Source organism: Grampus griseus, assembly GCF_964374135.1.
Source record: "Grampus griseus genome assembly, chromosome: 4".
NCBI lineage: Eukaryota > Metazoa > Chordata > Mammalia > Artiodactyla > Delphinidae > Grampus > Grampus griseus.
In genome coordinates this window covers 41527829-41553176 of record NC_138997.1, presented here as the reverse complement: position 1 = coordinate 41553176, position 25348 = coordinate 41527829, and the positions used below count along the sequence as shown (strand labels likewise).

The window sequence follows — 25348 nt, the reverse complement described above, 5'->3', positions numbered from 1 at the left end:
GACACCAATCTTTGGCTAAGCAGAGTTTGGGGGAAGAGAGAGGCAACTTCCTCACCATGCTTCTGCCCTGGCAATTCTCTTCTCTTTTCCCTTCAAACAAATGCAAATAAAACCTTAGCTAATCAAAAGCTTTGCAAAAAAGACCTATATTTTTAGAGGAAGAAAATGGTGGGGTTATTTCTCTTTCCCTTGAAGAACTGGTCTTTCCTTCTCCTAATTCACCACTAAGTAGCTCTGGGTCATCTCCGTCCAACCACTCATTCAGTGCATCTGATATGAATACCTATGCTGTGCCAGGAACTAGCCCAGGTGAAAGAAAGATAGGGTAGACAAAACAGAAAAAATATTTATCCTGTTAGAACTTATATTCTAGTAAGAAATAAATTCTGTTTTGGCTCCGAATCTTATATATTAGTTATGCAATTTAATAATTTCTCATTATAACTAAATTCTATTCCATCAAAACTACTTAGCTTCACTGTTGAGTTAGTATCATGGAACTTTATGCATTTCAAGTTTTTTTCTAATTCGTTATGGCACATGGGACTTGAGCAACACTGAACAATTATATGGAATACCAAAACTTTAAGCTAAATATGCTTTTACTATTTGCTATTCTTGCTCTATTTTATAAAGGGGAGATTTTGAATTAACAAACTAATTTGCTCGATCAATTAAATCACACAATTCAATTCTTAGATAACATCATAATTAATTCAAATAAGAAAGCATCCAATTTTCATTTCCATGTGTGCTATAGCCCTGACTTCCATAACTATATTGATACTGACTTCTGTTAAAACCCTTCTCTCCCCAAGCCTTTCATCAGAGTTGCTGGCAAAGAACAAGATGAGCTGACATGTGTTTCTCATCTTTCCTTGCAGGTTTCCTAAATATTGGTTGACTTAATGCCCTATCTTCTCTTGCCAGAATGTTCTAGTGTTGCTAAAGTAGAAGTGAAAGAGCCAAGAGAAAAGTTGAAAGAGGGGGAAATTGCTCTGGGTCACCTGTCCCTAAAACTTGAAGGCTGGCTAAATTAAGACTGTAATTCACTTCTTGGGGAGAATAATTACTTGAGGATGACTATAGTTTTAAGGACGTCTACAAAGACGTATGTGGCAAATAATACACTAATAATTATGCAACTGGCATGTTTAAAGAATCAAAATAGAGAAAACAATCTTTTATACGCTGTCAATAGATGTGTATTAATTTGTTTGGATAGGCAACTTCTGCTCCACACCTAAGGCCTCAAGGAAACAAAGTTAAGCATTGCTTAACTTTGTTTCTTAGTTTCTGTGATTCTTTTTACCCCTCCTTGCTATACAAGGATTTGTCTAAAGTTGCAGGTCACTTACCAGAATGTAACCTCCCATGGGAATCATGTCTTATTCACCTGTGTCTCTCTCAGAACTCAGCACTGGGCTTTGACCATAGTTGGCCATCAATAAAAAATTATAAAGTTTATGGGCTTCCCTGGTGGCACAGTGGTTGAGAGTGCGCCTGCCGATGTAGGGGACGCGGCTGCGTGCCCTGGTCTGGGAGGATCCCACATGCCGCGGAGCGGCTAGGCCCGTGAGCCATGGCCGCTGAGTCTATGCGTCCGGAGCCTGTGCTCCGCAACGGGAGAGGCCACAACAGTGAGAGGCCCGTGTACCGCAAAAAAAAAAAAAAAAAAAAAAAAAAAAATTATAAAGTTTATAAAGCATTGCTTAGATCGTCAGGACCTACAGTGCAAAATAAAACGCCACAGCACATCCCAGGTTACCACTACCTCTGAACAAGCCAGTTAACTTTTTTCCCTAAAACTCAAAAATTGGGGTCAATTCAGAATTTGACAGGGCCTTCAATAACTGTAAGCCTTGTTCAGATGATTTCTTGCTTCTATATCTAAAAAAAAGTTGTTGAATTCCAGTATAAGATTTATGTGTTTGATAAGCATTTGAGAAATAAATCCTTTTGCTATCTAACCATTATAATCTACCCAGCATGGAAGCATGTTCAAGGGATCATGTATGGAGGAAGCCATTTAAATGGTTCTAAAAACACCAGCTTTAACCTTAAGGCATTCCATTTGACTTATCTGTTGGTTAAATGTACCTAAATTGTCTTTTGAAATCATTGGTATATAACGAAAATATTTTACAAAGTCACAAAAATAATTGTTTTCTTTTCCATGGTACAACAATGGAAAAAGGTCAACACAAGCAGCAGTTTTGAATACTCTGAAACACCTTCTTGTATATGTTGAGTGAGTGGCACTGTGATTAAAAGTATGGACTCTCTAATCAGATTGTTTAAATTTGCATTCTACCTCCACCACTAATGAGCTGTGTGGTCTTGGGTAAGTTACTTAACCTCTCTGTGACACAGTCCACATAGTAACATGAAGATAGTAGCAGTTGCCTAACAGAGTCAGTGAGTTGAAATGAGATCTTTCTATTAAGTTCTCAGTAGGATGCTGGACATAGAGAAAGCATTCTGTAAATATTAAGTATTAGCAACATGATCAACAAGGTTACTATTCTATGAGCTCAATCTGTTATGTTTTCTACAAATAGAGCAACCAATTTTGCATTTTTCTAAATGTTTGCAAAAAATCATTAAACTATAGGCAAATATTTATTATATGTTGACTGGAAAAATCTGTGAAGCCCACCTGCCAGTACAAAGATATGGTTTCCTGGTTCTCCTTGCTTAATAATGTAACTCCCTTGCTGGTAGTTTCTCCCATACATGCATTCCACCATGTCTTTGATCTGCTGAGGATCCAGTCTCTTCAGAAATTGATTTTTATTAAGGGCATCTGTAATGAGCTTCTTCTCACTGGTATAATGGAAAGAAGATGTTGGTTACAATTAGTGAAAACCGTGATTTGCTGTTTAGAGTCACTTCATTTTTATTCTTGATATTACTACCTATGTATTTACAACTTTCCCAGCAAGGAAAAAATTTTTTTCTAGCCCCACCAACACCTGACCCTTAGAACTACCATACTTTACTTGGAAATCCTTTGAAAACAGTTTTGAATATTTTTTTCTGGTAAAATCATTATTAAATCAATTTTATCATCACTCCTAATTGTCATCATCACAAATGTAGCAACCTTCAAGGTCCCTAGATGCAATACTAATGGACATATGATTTTTAGATGGGAAGCAGGTCTGGTTGGTAGGTAGAAGGTGTACCTAATAGACTATAACACAATATTCATTCACTGATGTATACACGCGTGCCTAATTCCTACAGTGCTAGTCCTTTTATATCTTATTTAATCCTCACTACTATCCTGTGAGATGACTATTCCGACTTTATAGATAAGTAGACTAAAAGCTAAGAAGCAACTTATCCTCCCCTAGGATTTAAATCTAAGTCTGAGTCTGAAGTCTGTGCTGCTTCCATTCCATCTGTTGCTCCTTCCGAGGTGGAGAAGTCAGCTCCCTTGGGACTCATAAGGTTTGATCAGACATAGCGGGTGATGGTGATAGTTCAGGTTTGCCTATGTTTTGACTCTTAGTACGTCTAGACTAGACAGAACTTACATTTCCAACCTCCCAGCCTATTCACTCCCCAAATCAGAAGCCCACTTGTTGGTAATCCTAGAACACTCCAGTTTCTTTTGGAAAAGAAGTAGCTCAAAATAATTGCCTAATCTGCATCACCTTAAATTTCTAATGTTCTAATCAGCATAATTTATATGTAGATATCATAGAATTACGAGCTGGAAGAAAAGTTGCCTAAGTCAGAATCTTTGCACAATATATTTGCTTTCACTCAAATTCAGTGTGATTCTTTTAAAATATGGGTATTTTCCTGTATTTTTCATTCAAACTCTCTCCCATACATAGCTTTGCTGTTTAAAAACTTGTGATCTTTTCTACACAGAAAGTGTTCAAGGGAATTCCCTGGTGGTCCAGTGGTTAGGACTCAGGACCCAGCGCTTTCACTGTTGGGGTCTGGGTTCGACCTCTGGTTGGGGAACTAAGATCCCACAAGCCAGGTGGCGCGGCTAAATTAAAAAAAAAAAAGAAAGTTCTCAAACACAAGGTAAAAGTTCATGGAATTAGATACTTTATGATCCTATCTATCAAATCATTAGGCTTCATGAAGGAAACAGAACAAAGTCTTGTACAGAAATTCCTTCTTCCCTACTCCATCAACCTCAGAGCCATCTGAACTCTCTGGGTTCCTTGAGAACTTCCTTCCTCCTTCATCTAATCTATCACTATGTCTTGTCAATTCTCTTTGCAAAATATCACTGTTATCCATTTTAGTTTCCATTTTCAAGGGTCACCAAGTCCAAGAAAAAATCTTAGGTCTGGATAATTTTAACAGCTTCCTTTTTGGTTTTTCAGCTTCTAGCCTCTTCCCCCTGCAGTCCATCCTATACCACACTATCAGCTTCACATTGGTAAATTCATCTTGACCTCACCCTGATCTCATTCTTCCTTCATCCACTAAAACCAACAATTCATTCAATTAAGATATACCGAGAAAATACTTTTGCAAGATATTCTTCTCAAGGGTAGAACTGTGAACAATATCATAAAAGTTCCAGATTTCATGAGTCTTTCATGCTAGTGTAACATTCCAGCAAGAGTTTCCTCAATGCCCACATATCCCAATTTCCCAAAATATGTTCCAAGAATCACTGTTCTTTTATAATCAAAAGTTTGCTGAGTTTAAACAATTTTGGAAATTCAGCATGCACAGTTTAAAGGTTCAAAGAAATCTTGCAGTAAACAAATCTGTTTAAACCAATGTTTCCCAAACCTCAGTGTCTTCTTTATTTATTTCTTTTTTTTTGGCTTAACTTCTATTAACATTCCATGCAAGTATTATGAAAACCCTTTTGCCATGGAAGACAATCAACTTCCCACAATCTGGATTCCCCATTTCCCACCATATGCCTCCAACTCTATCCATCTAGCACTTACTCCCTAACACAAATCCTTTGTTACAGTTAGACTGGTCTCCTCATTGTCTCCTATGCTTGCCAGCTTTACCTTCAGGCTTGGCACATGTTTTCTCCTTGAATTTAGCTTCCTTTCCCCTCAACCTACCCAAACATTAGACATCTACCAAGAAACCCCTTATGACCTATTCAACTCTACCTGGATACAGTAGCTCACACAATCCTTCTGTTCTACCCTAAACTCCTAGAGTACTCGTTTTCATGTCCATCCAACTCATCAAATTTATCAAGCAAATACTTAAGACATAAAAATTAGTAAAGCATGGCCCATAGCCTCAAAGAGTTCCCAGATCCTCTTAATTTAGTTTAGTCCATAAACACATTGTAATATTCTATTAGAAAAGAGTGCTTAGTACTTCCCTGGTGGTATGGTAGTTAAGAATCCACCTGCCAGTGCAGGAGACACGGGTTCGAGCCCTGGTCTGGGAAGATCCCACATGCCGTGGAACAACTAAGCCCATGCACCACAACTACTGAGCCTGCACTCTAGAGCCCGTGAGCCACAACTACTGAGCCCATGAGCCACAACTACTGAGCCCACGTGCCACAACTACTGAAGCCCGCATGCCTAGAGTCTCTCTGCAACAAGAGAAGCCACCACAATGAGAAGTCCGCACACCACAACAACACTCGCCACAACTAGAGAAAAGCCCATGTGCAGCAATGAAGACCCAACTCAGCCAAATAAATAAATATATTTAAAAAAGAAAGAAAGAAAAGAGTTCTCTCTATGAGGTTTTCTCCAAACTAAATCATAAATACTTAGAGGAGTGGGTCTTGTCTGGAATTTTCTGTTTACAAAGCCGCATACAGCAGTGATTAAGAGTATGAAGTTTGCAACTTCTCCTATAACTATGATATAGACCAGCTATTATAAGCACAACTCTCCCTGCTCACACAAAACAAGTATAAAAGTTGATTAAAATATATATTTACAAATCTGTTTGACGGCATTGGAGAACTATCAACTTAGCAACAGCTTGATGAATGATGATCAACAAGAGAACATGAATTTGACATTCACCTCTGCTTTTTCCTTCAAGGCATTTATTGATTTGTAGGCAGCATGAAGCAGAGTTTTGGCAGTCTCAAAGGATTGGGAAGACACAGGTCAGTGTTCAAGACACACCATGAAAGAGGATCCTGGTAAACACTCAGAATTTCAGATGGGACATCTAAAGGGCTGTAAACTGGAAGTAAAGACTAACAAAAAACAGGCAGAAAGAGTCCCAAACCAACTTTGAAACTATTCCTATTTTGGCTAAAATTATTTGCCCCTGCTTAACTGCCTGTGAGAAGCAAAGGTGAATATTTTCTGTAGGATGTTCACAAAATCTAGGACTCAAATTTTCTCTATAATTTTTCCATAAGGAGTATCTGGCATGATATCAAAAACTAACAGGCATACCAGGAGAAAAGATCAAATGACTGAAGACCAAGAGGAAAAAAACCAATAGAAACAGACCCACAGTAGATTAAAAAAATTGTATGTATCAAGCACAAACTTTAGTACAACTATAATAGGTTTAAGAAAATCAAGGATAAAATAGAAAATGTCAACAGAGAACATGAACCTTTTTAAAAATCAAGTAGAATTGAAACATACAATATCTGAAGCTTGGACCTCAATAGATGGGTTTAAAATCTGATAAGACACAGCTGAAAATGATTACAATTGAAATTGAATTGTAACATACAATATGAATTGAAACATACAATATCTGAAGCTTGGACCTCAATAGATGGGTTTAAAATCTGATAAGACACAGCTGAAAATGATTACAAACTGAATATGGGCAGGTAGAATATATCCACATGGAAGACTGGAGAAGATCTAGGACAGAAAATAGAACAATAAAAACAAAAACAAAACAAAACACAGGAGACACATATGGCATGATAGAGAAGTTGAGCATATATGTAATCTGGACCACCAAAGAAAGGGAAAGAATTGGCCTGAAACAATACATGAAGGTAACATATTCAAGAATTTTCTTAAATCAATGAAAATGTATCAAGCCATAGACAATAAACTCCAAACAAAATATATACATTAAAAATTATTTAGTCCCATCATAGTCAAATTATTGAAATACGAAAAGAAAAATCTATGAAGCAGCTGGAGAAAACAGACATATTACCTTCAAACAACCAACAACAGGACTGACTTACTCTTCAACAGAAATAATGGAAACCAGAAGACAGTGAAATATCTTCAAAGTGCTTCAGAGTGCCTATTCCAATATCTTTACCCAGTGAAAACAGCCTTCAAAAATGAGAGCAAAATGAATATATTTTCAAAATGTTATTCCATTGGCAACAGACTTAACAGAGAAGGAAAATGATCCTGGATGGAAACTAGTAGATGTTAGAAGAAAGAAAGAATGGGAAAAGTAAATATCTGGGTGACTAAAGGAAGCTCATCTTTATAAAAGAGTAATAATAATACCTTGTACAGTTTGAAATATGTGATAAACAAAATGTGTGAAAACAAACAGCCAAAACTGCATGGTCAGTAAATGGAGTTAGTTAACATAATTTAAAAGCACTAATCTATATTGGAAATTGAACAAGTTAAGGATGCATGTTACAATTTAGGGTAACCCCTACAAGATTAGACATAGAATGTTTAACTAGAAGAGAAAATGGAATAATAGTATGTATTTAATTAATTCAAGAAAATGGAAAGAAAATAGAGAAAAAGAAACCAAAGAAATGAAACAAATAAGAAACAAATAGTAAGATGTTAATGTTAAACCCAAATATTTTGTATTTACATTAAATATAAATGTAATAAATACCCCAATTAAAAGACCAGATTGTCAGGCTGATAAAATAAATAAATAAAAAAGAAAATACCAAGTATATGTTGCTTATAAGAGGTATGCCTTAAAGATAATGATATAGAAAAGTTCAAAGTAAAAAGGCAGAAAAAGATATACTATGTAAACACCAATTACAGGCATACCTCAGAGATATTTTGGGTTCAGTTCCAGATCCCCACAATACAGCAAATATTATAATAAAGTGAGTCACACAAATTTTTTGGTTTCTCAGATGCATATAAAAGTTATGTTTACACTATACTGTAGACTATTAAGTGTGAAATAGCATTATGTCTAAAAAGCAATGTACACTCCTTAATTAAAAAATACTTTTTTGCTAAAAAATGCTAACCATCGTCTGAGCCTTCAGCAAGTCATAGTAGTAACATCAAAGATCACTGATCACAGATCACCATAACAAATACAGTAAAAATGGAAAATGTTTAAAATATTGTGAGAATTACAAAAACATGACACAAAGACATGAAGTGAGCAAATGCTGTCAGAAAAATGGGGTGCCTATAGATCTGCTGGACATAGGGTTGCCACAAACCTTCAATTTGTAAAAAATGCAATATCTTAAAGTGCAGTAGGGCTTCCCTGGTGGCACAGCGGTTGAGAGTCTGCCTGCCGATGCAGGGGACACGGGTTCGTGCCCCAGTCCGGGAAGATTCCACATGCCGCGGAGCAGCTGGGCCCGTGAGCCATGGCCGCTGAGCCTACGCATCCAGAGCCTGTGCTCCACAAGGGGAGAGGCCACAACAGTGAGACGCCCGTGTACCACACACACAAAAAAAAAGTGCAGTAAAGTGAAGCACAACAAAACAAGGTATGCCTGTATAAAGAAAATTTTCCTTGATACAGGAAAGTAGGCTTTAAAGAAAGATATTATTTCTAGAAATGAAGAGGAATATTTTATATTGATATGTTCAGGAAAATACATATATTCTAAATGGGTATCCATCTAGTTAGATACCATCAACTTGACAAAAAAAACTGACAAAATTAAAAGAAGAAATAGATAAATCCACAATCACTTTGAGAGATTTAAAATATCTCTCTAAGAAATAATAGAATAAGCAGACAAAAATTAGTTAGAAGATAGAAGATCTAAACTCTTGATTATCAAGAGATTATTACTTAATCTCTTGACCTAATAGCTATTTTAAAGGTTGTATTCAACCAATTCGGAATATACATTCTTTTCAAGTACACGTGGAACCTTCATGAAAACTGACCTTATGGGGACTGTAAATCAAACCTAACAAATTTCACAGGATTGCATAATACAGAGTATATTCTTTGCAAACAATAGAAGCTAAAAATTTAAGCTAGAAATCAATAACAAAATCAGTAACAAAAATAATCAGAAAATCCTCAAATGTTTGAGAACTGAGTAATATATTTCTGAACAGCTCATTGATCAAAGGAAGATTAAATCACAGGGAAGGCAGATAATATTTTGAAATAAATGATAAAAATGTGATTATCAAAACTTGTAGGATGCAGTTAAATCAATACTAAGAGGAAAACTTACAGTATTAAATAGATACATCACAAAAGAAAACAGATTAAAAATGAATGACTAAGTGTCTATCTCAAAGAGCTAGAAAAAGAAAAGCAATTGAGCTCAAAAAAGGGAAAAGGAAATAACAAAATAGAAACAGATAACACAGAAAGAAAAAAGTGCAATGAAGAAGATCAAAAGAGCCCTAAATAGGTTATTTGAAGAGTCAAATAGAACCAAAAAATTCATGGCAAATGGGGGGTTGGGGAGAAAGGATAATTAACAGTGTTGGAAATGAGAAAAGGGACATCACTATAGATATTACAGATAGGAAAAATGAGTGGACAGTATGAACAACTATTTTAAAAATTTAGATTAAATGAAAATTTCCTAGAAAAATATGCATATCAAATCTTATATAAGAAAAAAATAGAAAATTGGATTAGCAATAAAGAAATAAAAACTATCCCACAAAGAAAATTCTAGACCAAGGTGACATTACCATTAAGTTTTCCAGACATTTAAGGATAAAAATTATTATTATTATTATTTTTTCTTTTCTCCTTGAGGTACGTGGGCCTCTCACTGCTGTGGCCTCTCCCGTTGCAGAGCACAGGCTCCGGAGGCGCAGGCTCAGCGGCCATGGCTCACGGGCCCAGCCGCTCTGCGGCATGTGGGATCCTCCCCGACCGGGGCATGAACCCATGTCCCCTGCATCGGCAGGCAGACTCTCAACCACTGCGCCACCAGGGAAGCCCAAGGATAAAAATTATTAATCTTACATAATCTTTTCCAGAAAATAGAAAAAAGAAATTTTTCCCAACTTATTTTAGAGTGTCAGAATAGCCTAATAACAAAAACCCATATTACAACAAAGACAAATTAAAGGTTAATATTCCTAATGAAGATAGGTACAAAAGTCAAAAACAAACAAGTCTAGACCAGATTGAAAATTAATGTAATTAACCACATGAAAAGAATAAGGGAGAAAAATACATAGCAAAATCTTATTGTATGAGGAAAAAGTATTTGATAAAATTAAACACCTGTATATGAGTTTTAAATTTAAAAAAAAACACTTAGTAAATTAGAAATAGAAGGGAATTTCCTTAATCTGATAAAAAATCTATAAAACAAAACAAAAACAGAAAGTATCATATCACATGTGAAATATTGAAAGCTTTCCTCCAGATATCAGAAATGGGACACTTCAATTCTACCCTGAATAAAAAGTCTGAGCAAACTTAATAAATTGAGAAAAAAAGAAACAAAAGGGAAAAAATATATGAAAGATATAAACACAGTAAAAGAAGAAGTAAAATTGTCATTCTTTCCAAAAGACATGGTTATGTAAATTGAAAACTCAAAAGAATGGACAGGGTAAAACCATCAAAATTAATAGGTGATTTCAATAATCTCACTGGATTCAAGGTCAGTAAACAAACTCAATCATATTTCTATATCTCAGTATCAAAGTGAAAATGCTAATTTTTAAATGATATCATTTTAAAAAGATCAACTATATAAGATTATATATAACAAAAATATGTAAAACCTCTACAAACAATATTACAAAATATTAAGAGAAATGAAAGAATAGCTAAATAAATGGAGGCATATAGCAGAGTCATGAATGAGAAGACAATTTTTTAATGATGTCAATTCTATTCAAATTGATCAGGTTCAATGAAATCTCAATCGACATTCTAAAAAATTTTTTATGAAAATTGACAAGCTAATTCTAAAATTCTTACAATCATAAGAAGGCCCAAGAATAGCCATCACAACATTGAAGAACAATAACAAAACTAGAAGACTTAAGGTAATAGATATCAAGAATTATTATTGGGAATTCCCCGGCGGTCCAGTGGTTAGGACTCTGCGCTTTCACTGCCGAGAGCCTGGGTTCAATCCCTGGTTGGGGAACTAAGATCCCACAAGCTGCACGGCGTGGCCAAAAAAAAAAAATATTATTAATCAAAATAATTGAGAGACTATACTCTTGGCACAAGGAGGCACAAAAAAGACCTTTGGACCTGAATAGAAAGAACTAAAACCCACTTAAACATATATAGATACTTGATTTATGACAACGGTTGTACTACAGAGATACAGAGGGAAAGCAGACATCAATGGAAAACACATAAATTAAAAAGTGTTCACCCTGTTAATTATCAAGGAAAAGAAAGTCAAAACCACAATGAGATACCACAACATAAACATACCCACCAGAATGGCTAAAATGAAAAAGACTGACAGTGCTAAATGCTGGTGAGGATGGAGAGTAGCAATACTCATACACTGTTGGTGGGGGGTATATATTTGTCCAGCCATTTTGGAAAACTATTTGGCAATCTATATTAAATGTGAACTTAGGGACTTCCCTGGTGGCACAGTGGTTGGGAATCCGCCTGCCAATGCAGGGGACATGGGTTCAATCCCTGGTCTGGGAAGATCCCACATGCCGTGGAGCAACTAAGCCCATGTGCCCCAACTATTGAGCCTGTGCTCTAGAGCCCACGAGCCACAACTACTGAGGTCACGTGCCGCAACTACTGAGGCCCACGTGCATAGAGGCCGTGCTCCACAACAAGAGAAGCCACCGCAATGGGAAGCCCACTCACTGCAACAAAGAGTAGCCCCCACTCGCCTCAACTAGAGAAAGCCCATGCACAGCAACGAAGACCCCATGGACCCAAAAATAAATAAGTAAAAAACAAATAAATTTATAAAACAAAAATGTGAACTTAGATAAAATGTACCACCCAGCAATTCCATTCCTAGTTATATACCTATCATAAATCATATATAAATCAAAAGTGCAAAAATATTCATGGCAGCATTATTCAAAATTGCTAAACACCAGAATCAACCAAATGTCCATCAACAGTAGAACTGATAAGTTGTAGCATAGTCACAACAAATACTATAGAGCAACGATAATGAATAACCATCGCTACACACAATATCATAAATGACTCTCACTATATAAACTAAAGGAGCCAGAGTCTGTAGAGTCCATACTCTATAATTCCACTAACATAAAGTTCAAAAATAGGCATAGTAATCTATGATAACACTAGTGCAGATAGTGGCTACCTTAGAAGTAGATAATGGATAGGGATTGGAAGGGAGCAAAAGGGGCTTCTGATTTCCTGATCTGTTTGGTGGTTACATGGGCGTGTTCACTTTATGATTTGTTCACGTCAATAAAAAATTCATTTAATAAATAAAATGTGTACATAGCTTTGGAGGCAGAAGATCCTAGGTTCAAATCCCAGCTCTGCCACTTCCTAGCTGTGTGATCTTAACCTTTCTGAACCTCAGATTTCTTCTTTGTGAATAGAGCTGAGTAATCATACCTGCATCATAAGGATACTGTGCACATTAACTCAGATAAGGTGCTAATATATGCCTAATAAATGGCAGTGATAGTAGTAGTTGGCAATAGTAGTGGTTATGGTATGCTTTTTGTGGGGAAGGGTATGAAAAGTTCTAGAAACCACAAAGAAAGAAAGAGGCACTGCCAAGACTCTGTGCTTAGTTCAAAGTTCCTCCAATAGGGTTGGATCTCGAATGTATGTACATCAGTGGCAGTGTGCCATAATCCTTTTACACCCCCTACTTACATAATCAATATTCTTTGAAGCAATAAATTCCTGTCCTCTAAGTTGCTTCAGGAAGTTTAATTTGTCAAAGTCCACTGACAGTTCTTGTTAAGCTGGGCCCTCAATCTTCCTTCTCTGGAACTGTTTACTAGAAGCCTGTGTTCTCACTGTTTTTGTCAGGTCAGACAAAGCATGTGCCTTGCAAACTTCTTTGCACAAGGTTCAGTGCCAAGCAGGGACCAGGGGCTTCCACCTACTTTCTTATCTGTCAAGAATTTCTTGTGAGCACAAAGGCCGAGGCAACTTTACTTGCGTGGCATATCATAACTTAATTATATATACAAATAGGAAGTATATTAGAAGGCATATTTGTCGAGGGCCCAAAATCTAAAGCTGGAATGATTCCTAATTCTGCCACTTACGAACGGTGGAACTCTGGGCAAGTCACTTAATCTCAAGTTTTCTCAGCTGTAAAATGACAATAAACACAGTCCACAGGTCATAGGATTTCTATGAGAATTAAGTTAGTTAACAATACTGAGCACTAAGAACACGGCCTGGCACATAAAATATATTACAGAAGGAATAGCTGTACTATTATATGTCAGCAAATTACCAGCAACTTTAAAATCTTCGAGTTAAAATAGCTCTAAAAACTCTATACTTGCGAACCGCCACTATTTATTAAGGGAGACTCCTTCACAATGTGAGTAAAACTCCTGACAATCCAGGTCCCCCGCCTGGCCAGCCTCCCTGTGCTCGGGGTACCCCAGGCCCACTGAACTGCTTGCAGGTCCCCAGATGTGTCAGGCCGCTTGGTCTCCCAGCCATCCATATCTCCTCAAAACCCAGCTCAACGTCGGCTCATCTATGGAGGTGTCCCTGATCCCACCAAGCACAGGATGCTCCCTCCGTCCTTTGTACACCCATCTCTTAGAATATCAATCACACAAGACTGCAATACATTTTAATTTCCCCAAAGAGACCGAGATCTTCAAGGGTGACAACACTTTCTTCATCCTCTTACCTAAAATCAGAATTGCACCTGGCACAAAATAGGGACTCAACAAAATTAATACTAAAGGACATTCAAGTTCTTTCTCCTAGTTTAAAAATCCTGGGTACAGAGACGAGAGTGGAGGTGGGAAATGTCCATCATCCACTAAACAGGCACAGAAAATAAGCAAGATAAACATCTATTTACTTTTCCCCCAAATTTTTTGAGTAATAAACCAGCAAGAAAAAAATAGCTAATAAATGCACACGTTTATAATTTGAGAAACCAGCATGAAAAGATGAGGTCATTCCATGAATAATCAGAAAATGAGCATGACTTTGTCCTGTCAACTCTCTTACCCTATTGCCCACATAATTAAGTACAGTTGTAATTGAATCATGTTTACTGTTACTTCATGCTTACAGCAAACATTTCTCTCTCCCTTTCTCAAATGTGTGCAGATGATCCAATTTCCGGGAGCATCAAAGAACAGAGCTTAATAATGAAATGTTGAAAACCAAAACATATAAGGAAGTTAGTCTGACACACTCAGTGATATGCATAATCATCATTGCGCTGCATGGTAATTAGGTAGAAATGGTAAATAGTTCTCTTAGATGCCTGTAATGAGCATTGCTCTTAGAGTGTCAAACTGAATATTTCTAGAGTCAGCTGCAGGGAAGCCTGTTCCTATAAAAAAAATGGTTCTCAATTGTCACTGCACATTAGAATCATCAAGGGACCTTCTGTAAATCCTGATACCCAGGGCCTTTACCTCAAACCAATTTAATCAGACTCCCTCGAGGTCGTACCAGGACATCAATATTTTTTAATACTTCCCTGGTGATTACAATGTGCACTTAAGCTTAAGAATTACAGCTGTAAACAAGAAAACACAAGGGAGTTTGAAGTTGTTCATTCCCTCTATTTTCCCACAGCACTGGGAACAAGCCTCCATTGAAGGCTCAACAAGCAATCAATTAATTACTATTAAGTAATTAATGGCTGATTAATTAACAATAATCAATTGATGTTCGTTTGTCACAAGACTTTGCTGTATCTTATTCTCCTTTACAAGATAACCAATAAGAGAAAAAAAAAATAAGAAAAGAGAAAATCATCACTCTACCTCCTTCCAGCATCCTATATGGAACTTGAAACAGCCTGGCACTTAGAGGTATGCTGTCAAATCAGCCCCAGGACTTTTTTTTTCAATTGTGGTAAAATGCACAACACAAACTGTACCATCTTAACTACTGTTAAGTGCACAGCTCAGTGGCATTAAGTATATTCCCATTATTTTGCACCTATCGCCACCACCCATCTCCAGAACTTTTCTAATCTTCCCAAACTAAAACTCTGTACCCATTAAACAATAACTCCCCATTCCCTGCTCCTCCCAGCCCCTGGAAACTTCCATTCTACTTGATGTGTCTAAAAATTTGATTGCTCTAGGTACCTAATATAAAGTGGAATAATTTGAGTCTGACTTATTTCACTTAGCATAAAGTCATCAAGATTCATTCATATTGTAGCATGAAAAAGGAAGGGCTTTCCCTCCTATGAATATGCATGTACAAGACTCTGGGCTTTTTATATATGGCTTTACATATCTAGCATGGCCAGATTCTTAGTCAGAGAATCTCATACCAGAGAAGCAAAGGGGCTGGTATGGTGTGCAGAAGTCTAAGATGGCCCCACTGTCTCTACCCATCTGGTGTCAAGCTCTTATATAATCCCCTCTCCCTGAGTGGAGATGGAACCTGGGACTTGCTCCTTGACAACACAATATAGCAACTGTGATGGGAGGGTCACCCAGCGTATGTTATATAAGACTTCATCTTAGTCAACACTAAAGAGATTCTCCAGCTGGCCCTGAAGTAGTAAGCAGCCATGTTGTGAGAGGGCCCCTGTCATATGAGGGGGACATATGACAGGGAACTCTGGGCAGACCTCTAGGAGCTGAGAGCAGCCCCTGGCTGACAGCCAGAAAGAAAATGGGGCCCTCAGTCCTACCACCACAAGGAACTGAATTCTGCCAACAATCACTTGAGCTTACAGGAGGACCTCTTCCACTAGAAAGCTCTAGAAAGGAACACAGCCGGTTGACACCTTGACTGCAGCCTGCTGAAACCCTGAGCAGATGACCTAAATAGCCTCACCCACACTCCTGACCCACAGAAATGCCGAGATAACAAATATGCATCGTTTCAAGCTGCTAAGTTTGTGGTAACTTGTTATCCAACAATAGAAAACAAACACACCTGGGTTTCCCTGAGTTTCTCGTTCCAAGGGCTATCCCTTTTTACCTCCCTTTTTCTCACCTCATCTGGAGAGAAGAGACTGGAAGCTACAGATCTTTCTTTCCTTCATATTTCTCAGAGCTTGATTTGTAAACCCCAAAAAGACTACGAAAGTTGATGCTTGGAATTTACTAATTCAAATTAATTTGTCATGACAAACAACCACTCCTGGAACGATTCAAAGGAAATTGAGAGAGGAGGAAAATTAGGAGCAAACAAAATAAACATATAAGTGAAAGAAATGGGGGAGAGGAGACAGAAAGAACTACAGAAAAGAAAGGAAAGAAAACAAAACTAAAGAATTCAATATTCGATAAACATTTGTTGAACTGAATGTGTTCATCTGAAGGCATAAAGGGAATGTTTCTAGCCAAGCCTATGGGGTCAAAAATGGCTGTGGTTATTGTGCAGTAGTATAAACACATCACAGAACATGCTGTGACTCAGGAACGCCGACCACCAGGCAAGGGAAAGGTGGTTCCGAGTCAGCATTTCGATTTTTGATTTTCACAACGATTAGTCCTTGAGTCCTGAGTGTTTCCTGAGGCTTAATTACACATTTTTCCTAACACCTAGCAACTGACAGACTGGAAGATGTGAGGATAAAGTGAGAAGGAACAGAGGGCGGCTATAAACCAAGCAGAGGGTAATTTGAGAGGTTGAGAGAGGGCTTAGGTGGGGTGCAGAGTGAGGAGAGCCCAGGCCCTTTGGCTTCTAGAGACAAAGAAGAAAAGGCAGGGGCAGGAAGTCCCGGGCGCTGGGTGCCAAGACTCTGGAAAATCTGCCAAAATCTATCTCACTTCTCTGAGGTGTCAAGGCAGCTGCCAATGAATTCTAGGCAGGTTCTTCAATTCCTCCGTGCTCCTAACCCCTCCTTTTTCTGAAGTTTAACAGCACTGCCTATCCCCTCTACACCCCTCACCAACCCCAAGGGGGAACCATTCACTTTGCAGGCTGCTCTGGCTCTAAGAGTCGTGCACACAACGGTAGAGAACACACTTCTCACATCAGGCAGACTCACACTGGAAACCTGGTTCAGCAGAGGACCTTGAGCAAGCTGTTGAACGCCTCTGAGCTTCCGTTTCACCTTTGGTCCAAGGTTAAAGTAACACCTACCTCACCAGGCAAGTCTCCATGAGATAATACACAGAAAACAACAGACGTCTAGCAGTTGCCCAAACGCTTGGTTTTCTCACCCCATCCCTGAGTAGCCAGCTCTGATCTGGATGTCTAAATGCACGTTATTGCTATAAAACATTCTGATTTCAAACATCCTAACAACAATAGCAGGGAGCTGTTTGTAACCATATGGAAAAAAAATTAGAAACGTATCTATTTCTAATTATTTATTTAATTTTTTACGAGGCTTCCCAACTAAAATATGAAGAATCCTCCTCTAATTTTCATTTTGGTATAGTGGGATATTGCAGTTGTTACAGCAGACTTTTTATTGACGTATACTTGGTTTAAATATTGTGTTAGTTTCAGGTATACAGCAAAGTGATTCAGTTATATATATGTATTCTTTTTCAGATTATTTTCCATTACAGGTTATTACAAGATAATGAATACAGTTCCCTGTGCTAGACAGTCAGTCCTTATTTAGAACAGACTTTAGATAGCAGATTTCTTGGTTTTGAATCCCGGTTCCAATACTAAAAGCTGTGTAACCTTAGGCAAGTTATTTAATTCTGTAAGCCTCAGTTTCTTCATATATAAAATGATACATAATCACATCTATTATGATGGTGATAATAATATCTATTTCATGCGTTTGTTGTGAGGATTAAATAATCCAATATTTGTGAAGCACTCAGAGTGGTGCCTGGCACATCATTAGCGATGTATAAATGTTGTTATTACTATTATCGTTATCATTCCATGAAAACACTTCTGCTCAGTAAAAGAGCTGTATTTCTGTAACGCACATTCAAATGCTCGGCACTGCTTTCGAAAGGAAGAACAAATAATAACAAACATACTCTTTCTTCCTGGCTGTTTTTCCACATCTTGTTTAAATACGTTACTCACTAGCATTTTCCACTTTTACCTATTCTGCTCCTATTCTGGGTGGGAGTGACAAATGAGACTCATTGTCCTTCCTAAAACTAGAGTCAACATCTGAAGTCTGATGGCAAGCCTTTGTTTTACCTCTCCTTTTCAAAGAAGAACAATAGTTTCAGATGATAGTTAAAGCGTTCTCAGTGAAAGGAAGTCATACCAGCGACTTGCCAGATGTCTCTGATTAATTTGCCTGTGTTCCACCAGACATTCTGCACGAGCTCATAATTTTGTTCTGCTGGTGCTGAAGTTTGTTAAACAATGTCTACATCAACAGAAAATTTAATTTCAGTAAAAGGTCTGACCTCTGCAGGCATGGTTGTCTTGGTGCTCAAGGCAGGTCAGACATGGACAGAAATGCGATCTGAGCTCTTTCTCACCCACCTTTGCCACTGATATTCAGTTCTCAGCCCTGAGAAGCTCTGTACTTGTTTCAGAACCCATTCGTGCCCCTCCATATATATCAGTCTGTACCATCAGATGGATCAAATCCATTCTCTGTGTCCTTTTCACACAGGTCTGAGCTCTCAGGATGTAGCACTTGGTGAATATTAATGAAATGGGTAAGCTCTGCTCAACTCTGCTTGGAAGAAGTTGGGAAGCAGCATTGTTCTTCCTACCAACCAATACAGTGTATCAAAATAAAGCAGACTGGTGCCCAAACTAACCTGACTTGAGCCCTTTGATCTTTGTGGGTTAAGAACACTGGTATAGGTAGGTAGGGTGGGGGACCCCCAGAGGAAGAGAACCAGACATACCTTTCTTGACATAAGAGAAGTCATTTTAGGCCTAAGCCATTTTGTGATCTAAGTCTGGCCACAATGCTTGCTCTTGATCAGGCCAGAAAATAACCATATTGGAGACAATAAGTCAGTTGTAAAGACTCCCAGTTCTATTTCAAAGATAAAGATCAGTCTGAAGCATATTCTTGAGCTATTCTGCAGGATCCAAAACTCCCTCAAGCACTCAACCACCCGACTAACTGGAACCTAAGGAATGATCATGCTGACCTTTATTGATTTCAGTCAACTAGAGCCAGGACTCTGTCAGTCTTTGCCCCACTTCTACACTGAATTCTCCTCCATGAATATGCATACAATGCCCAAGCCCCTTCATAAATATGCATGTACCCTTAGCTTAAAACTTTCCCAATTTTGCTGTTCAGGGACATACTACTTTGGGAAATATCTTCAGTGTTCTCTTTACTTGCTGCAGGTAATAAATCCTTCCTTCTCCTGCTCTTTGGTTTGGTAGTGTCTTTTGGCTTGACACCTACCCAGAGGCAAATCCAGTCTTTGCGCAACTGTTTTTGGGATTGTAGAGGGAAAGAACTGGTTTCAAAGTCAATCTTGGGTTCTAATCTTAGCTCTGCCACTTACCATGGCCTATTCTGCCACTCCCGTGCACCTGTTTCCTCACTTCTGCAATAGGGGAGAAGCGTGAAACAATCTCTAAGATTCTTCCAGCCCTAAAGTCTTCTGATAGTTACTATAATAGATTAAATCAGGGATCAGAGTATATGATATGCTGGAATGCTCTGACTGATCATGATTTATGATACTTCAGAAAGGCTGAGTACCTATAATAAAACGGGCTACATGCCCACATGGTTGTATGCTTCTGAAGATCTAAAATGGTCAGTGGGCACAAAGCCAAGTCCCTACAAAAGGCTATGATAGACTGCAGGTTCCATTCAGCTGAAGAGGGATTCCACATTGTGCCCACCTCAATCTGACAGGCTCATTTTCATTTTCTGTGACATTGTCCTAATACCGAACACAGGTCTTATTTTGTCTGTAAGTTCTCTCAAACTTCACTACGGTCACAATTCCCACCTCAAAAGATAGCGGTTACAGTCAAAACCACATAATCTAGAACTGTAGTATCCAATACAGTGGGCATTAGACACATGTGGCTATTTAATTTTAAAATAACTTGAAATTAAAAATTCAATTCCTCAGGGGCACTAGTCACACTTCCAGTGCTCAACAGCTACATTCTGCTGTTGGCTACCATATCAGACAACACAGATTCTAGAACATTTCCATCATTGCAGAAAATTCTCTTGAACAGCACTGAGTTATTCTAGAACCTGATCTTAAAAAGTAGCCCCTTGAATTTTGCAAGAGACAAATTAAAAGAGTTCTCCAATGCCATTAGAGCATACAAGTTCCTCCAAATAAAGCAGGGAGGTGCAACTATACTATTTAAGCTCCCCCTTCCTACCTTACAAGTACACTTGCTGGGTACAAGACAACAAAGATGGCATGAGTGGGCTTCCTGGCAGTTGCTGAGGTTCACTTGCCATTTACAATACATTTGAGCACAGGGGCCTCAGCAAACTCGCAGACTGCGGTGGCATGGGCTTGAGAGTCTCTCATGAATTACCGAATCTGAATCCTCAAATTCGAAATCTATCATCCCCCCAAATGTTATTCTCTGGTTTCTCTCAGTACTTCATATCTCCCCCACGCTGTTGATTGCAGGAGGGCTGGAATCTCCCCCCACTTTCTTTCTCATTGGTAAGTACTCATCAGAGACATACTGTTTGACAAAAAGACTAAAACACCATTCAATGACTTTCTGATCCAGTGTGGAGGGAGAACCTGATCCAAAATGTAGTTGACACGTATTAGTAAAAACAAATTTATTCATAAAGTCAGCCAGGAAACTTTATAAAGTTCAACAAATAAATCATGAGAACCTAAAACTAAATGAAGGCTCCATTTTGACTGTTACCTTAAATTCTCTAATATCTATCTAACAGGAACTGCTTGGAAAAGTAGCCAAACCAATGGACACTGTCCATTATCCTTTTATCAATGAATGGTGCTCTCATCTTTTCTAATGTTCTAACTTCCAGAAAGTTTTTTCTTCCAAAATTTTTGATAGACTGTATAAAGACTGTATATAAAGACTGTATAAAATTTATATTTGGATAAATTATCCAAACTTTACTTACAGACTTTCTCTAAAACTGGAACTATTTGAAAATGGAAAATGAATTGTAATATTGAGCACTTTCAAAGAATTGGACATTTTTAAATCTCTGAATTGATGTTATCTGCGTTTAGCCACTTATTCCAGACTTAAGGGGAAAGACATTTTGTAAGGGAAATTGCAGGGAAAATTCAGGTACAAATGTCTGCAAGGGGAAATAAGACATAAACCAGTCAATGACAAAAGAGTGGTTCCCATATTCTAATTAACTTTTCAATTTAGAACTAAAAGGCTCTATGAAAGCATAAAGGGATTATGAAGGCATAAATAATCTAATTTGGTCTCTTTAGGATTTAATCATTAAGGAATCAGTTATCCCATTTCTTCATCGTATCCCCAACACAAACTTGTACCCACTGGGCCTGCCTTTATGATGGATGAGGGGAATCATTGCTCATCCTTATTCATCCATCCTTCTAAGGGCTGTAATGTCTTTCCTCTCCTGTGTCCCACTCACTACAGACAGATGGTTTGGCCCAAAAACTAACTGTGCTTAGCTATTGATTTCCTCTACCTCGTTATAATAGAGCTAATAAAAAATACAGTAGAATGTACTTATCTTGGATTGTTCTGTTACCTAACACCAGGAGAATAGTGTTTTGCCTCAAGACGGGCATAAGTCTTTGGAAAAAATAATTGAAAATAATCTTCATTCAAGAGGAGAAATCTGGTGGAATATGTAGGAAGAGGGTCAAAGAAGATGAATTACTATTAAATTCTCTCGCACTTCTCCTAGATATATAAGCACATTGTTATTGAAAGAATTTTTGTGGGTAAACAATATATTGTCTTATGTATACACATATAGTATGTATAACATATGTATGTGTATAGTACGTATATAGAGAGAATGCATAATACAATTATTATATGTGCATATATCTCTTATACATCAAAAGAGAACACTATGATGTTCAATTTTTGAAAAACAAGCGTAAGTTCGTAAGCAACGTTTATAATTTCTGAATTCACACCATTAAAAATAAATAATTATTATTTTTGCAATGGGAATACAGAAGACCTTTCTAAGCCAACTAATAAATAAACTCTTGGCTTAAAAAAAGTCTTCTGAACTCTAACGTCAATCAGATTCTTTCAACCACAGAGTATTGTACGTTTATAATCCGGCATGACTTGTTTCCTTAACAAACATTTATTGCTCATTCACTATGTGCCAAGCACTGTCAACAAATTGATGAATTAAACTTCCCTTTATAATCCTGTTATCAAAATTAATCATTTATTTGTTTAAGTCAAATGTTTTATCTTGATTTATATTATTTATGTGTGTGAATAAATTAAAGTTGTTTTAATTTCACAAATCTTGGATTTTGCAAGAAGGACCCAGGCTCAGCCAAGACATTATCAAGGCAAAAGATCTAATTTCAACTGATAAATATTTACTCATTTAAAAATAGTGCAGAAAGGAGACCCTAACCATAATGTTTCTAATCAATCTTTCCTGGTTAGGAAATTCAAACTTGAGCCAGAAAAGAAACGTACCCATACACACACACACACACACACACACAAGAATACTGTGGGAAATATTTACATGTTCTTTTAAAAATCCTTATTTTTAAAATTAATTCTAGTTTTTAATTGTTCCCTCTGCCTGAAGTAAGTGCCCCTTCTACCTGGTCTATTCTCCTTTTTCTCCTTTGGGTCTCAGTTAAAGGTCACCTCCTCAACCAGGTCTCCATGACAATCCCAATTCTGTCCCCTCCTTGACCTTCTCTCCCTCTTAATCCCAGACACCACCCACTCTACTGTCAGTTTCATCATATCATTCATCTTAATTAATAATTACACAATGTTTACTTGTTTCCGGGTATACTATCTTCCCACAGGAAATGCTCTGTGTCTATTTATTCACTGATATATACTTAGCATCTAACACAGTGGCTGGGAGAAGGCAGTGCTTAACTAAAACTGTGGGATGAATGAATGAATGCACCCCCCTCAGAGGCATCAGCTTATCCCTTTTTCATGACACTTGCAGACTAAGTGCTAAGAAGTGGCTTTTGCTATACATATTCATAATTCAGTGTGATTTGTGTACACCCGTTAAGTCTACTTCTTTGGAAGAGAGATGGGCAGACTCCCTAGAACCACCTCTGCACTCCCCTAGGGTTTTCAAGATAACAGAAATGACTTTTGTAAACTCGGTTCCTCAGTTATGCAAATCACAAATCAAAGTCCAGGTAAAGCAGGAGTCCTGCTTTAAAGAGAAGTTCTACTTAAAGGGAGACGCTGTTGCAAAACAAAACCCTGTCAGAAGCCCCTCTATCCCAAAATCTGAAAGGGTTAATATGCGCTTCTCCATTGAGGAGACTCAATAAATAGCGTTCTAATGTTTCATAATATTTAAGGCCACCTGAGTCCAAAAGCGGGTGGGAACTTACCTGGAGTCCTTTCTGACTCTCGCTTTCTCAAAGGAAAATTCAGGGGGTTTGTTGAGGTCATAGGTTCGGGTGGTGGGCTCAGCAGACACACCAGCCTTCGCTCCCCTCCTGCTATGGAGGGAGACCAATCCCGAGGTCTTGCGGTGGACCTCAAGAGGCACTTTATCCGGAGATGCCTGACGCGGGCTTCCTCCCTGCATGTGTACCACATCCTGAAGCTTGTTCAGCTGGATGCACTTGTTCTGGAGCTCCTCCGTGAGCTCTGCAATGGCCACAGTCTGCTTGGACAGCTGCTCCCGTAGCTCCTTCAAATGGTACTCCCGCTCCTGGATCTCGGCATCCTTCCTCCTCAGCTCTCTCTCCAGCTCTGTCACCTTGCTCCGGAGGGCACTGGTAGTGAGGTTCCCGGAGTGGCCATCTGGATTCTTGGAATGTTTGGGTTTCACGGAACCATTTCCCATTTTGCTCAAGGACCTGAGAGAGGGCAGAGAATTGGGGATTCCCTAGTGGAGTTTCACTTCCCAACCGCCACCGCCACCCCTCTCAATCCGCTCTGTTTCATAAAGAGAAACACAGCGCTCATCGCTGTTGGGTAAGCAATAAATTCCCCCACGCTTCCAGAAGAAAAGCAACAGATTGATTCCCTTTGTCCCTCAATGAGGAGGAGCTGGCACTTGGTTTCGTTCTTCCCCATCCCTTTGCTGGCCCAAGCATCCCACCTAATAAGCATTTTGCACAAACGGCCTGCGTTACCTGCTCTTCACTTTGGTCGTTCTCTCCGGACAGCTGTCAAAAGCATCACAACACAACTGCGATTCGGATGTCAGCATGGCAAAGATAAAACACCAACGAGCAGCTGCAGCTACCGCAGCAGAGGCTTGTTAATGTCACAACTCTCACAGCACCCTGAGTGGCTACACTAAGAAACCTCCCCCTAGTTTACAAAATAACACATCTGCACTTCGGGCAGAGGAGGCACAGTTGGTGTTGCTGTATTAGCACTTTTCTCCAGCCGTGTGTGCCTATTACGTTTGGCTTTTCTGACAACGCTCGCTGTTGCAAACTTCTGGATGGCAGTTACCAGAAGGTAAAACAGAGGCATGGGGGTTCTTCTACATCCTTTACTTTATATCCTAAAGCCAAGATTGTCCAAAAAATGACAACGTATGGTACGATACTGTATTATTTTCCTGTAAAGAATATCCTCAGTGTAGGCCCCAAAGTAGTTACTAATCCAGTGAGTCTCAGGATGTAACAGGCAGACTGGGGATTATGAGGCATGATTTTAGTTGATTCAAAAATGTTTTTTAGGGATTTCCCTGGTGCAGTGGTTAAGAATCTGCCTGCCAGGGCTTCCCTGGTGGCGCAGTGGTTGAGAGTCCGCCTGACGATGCAGGGGACATGGGTTCATGCCCAGGTCCAGGAGGATCCCACGTGCCGCGGAGCGGCTGGGCCCGTGAGCCATGGCCGCTGAGCCTGGGCATCCGGAGCCTGTGCTCTGCAATGAGGGAGGCCACAACAGTGAGAGGCCCGCATACCGCAAGAAAAAAAAAAGAATCTGCCTGCCAATGCAGGGGACACGGGTTCGAGCCCTGGTCCGGGAAGATCCCACATGCTGCAGAGCAACTAAGCCCATGCGCCACAGCTACTGAGCCTGTGCTCTAGAG

The 25348-nt window shown here is 38.7% G+C and overlaps 1 protein-coding gene across 2 annotated transcripts in view; it reads right to left on the bottom strand.

Moving 5' to 3' along the window:
* PRKG2 (protein kinase cGMP-dependent 2) overlaps positions 1–24175 on the bottom strand; it is a gene marked incomplete at both ends in the record, with an annotated part of 83698 nt that extends 59523 nt beyond the window's left edge. The window contains 2 exons of one of the 2 annotated variants that reach the window (XM_082653185.1): positions 2660–2826; positions 23682–24175. In XM_082653185.1, coding sequence (XP_082509311.1) covers positions 2660–2826; positions 23682–24142 — 628 coding nt within the window. The remainder of the gene's footprint in view (positions 1–2659; positions 2827–23681) is intronic. The other variant, XM_082653184.1, reaches the window with a different exon arrangement.
* Between the last annotated feature and the right edge of the window lie 1173 nt (positions 24176–25348).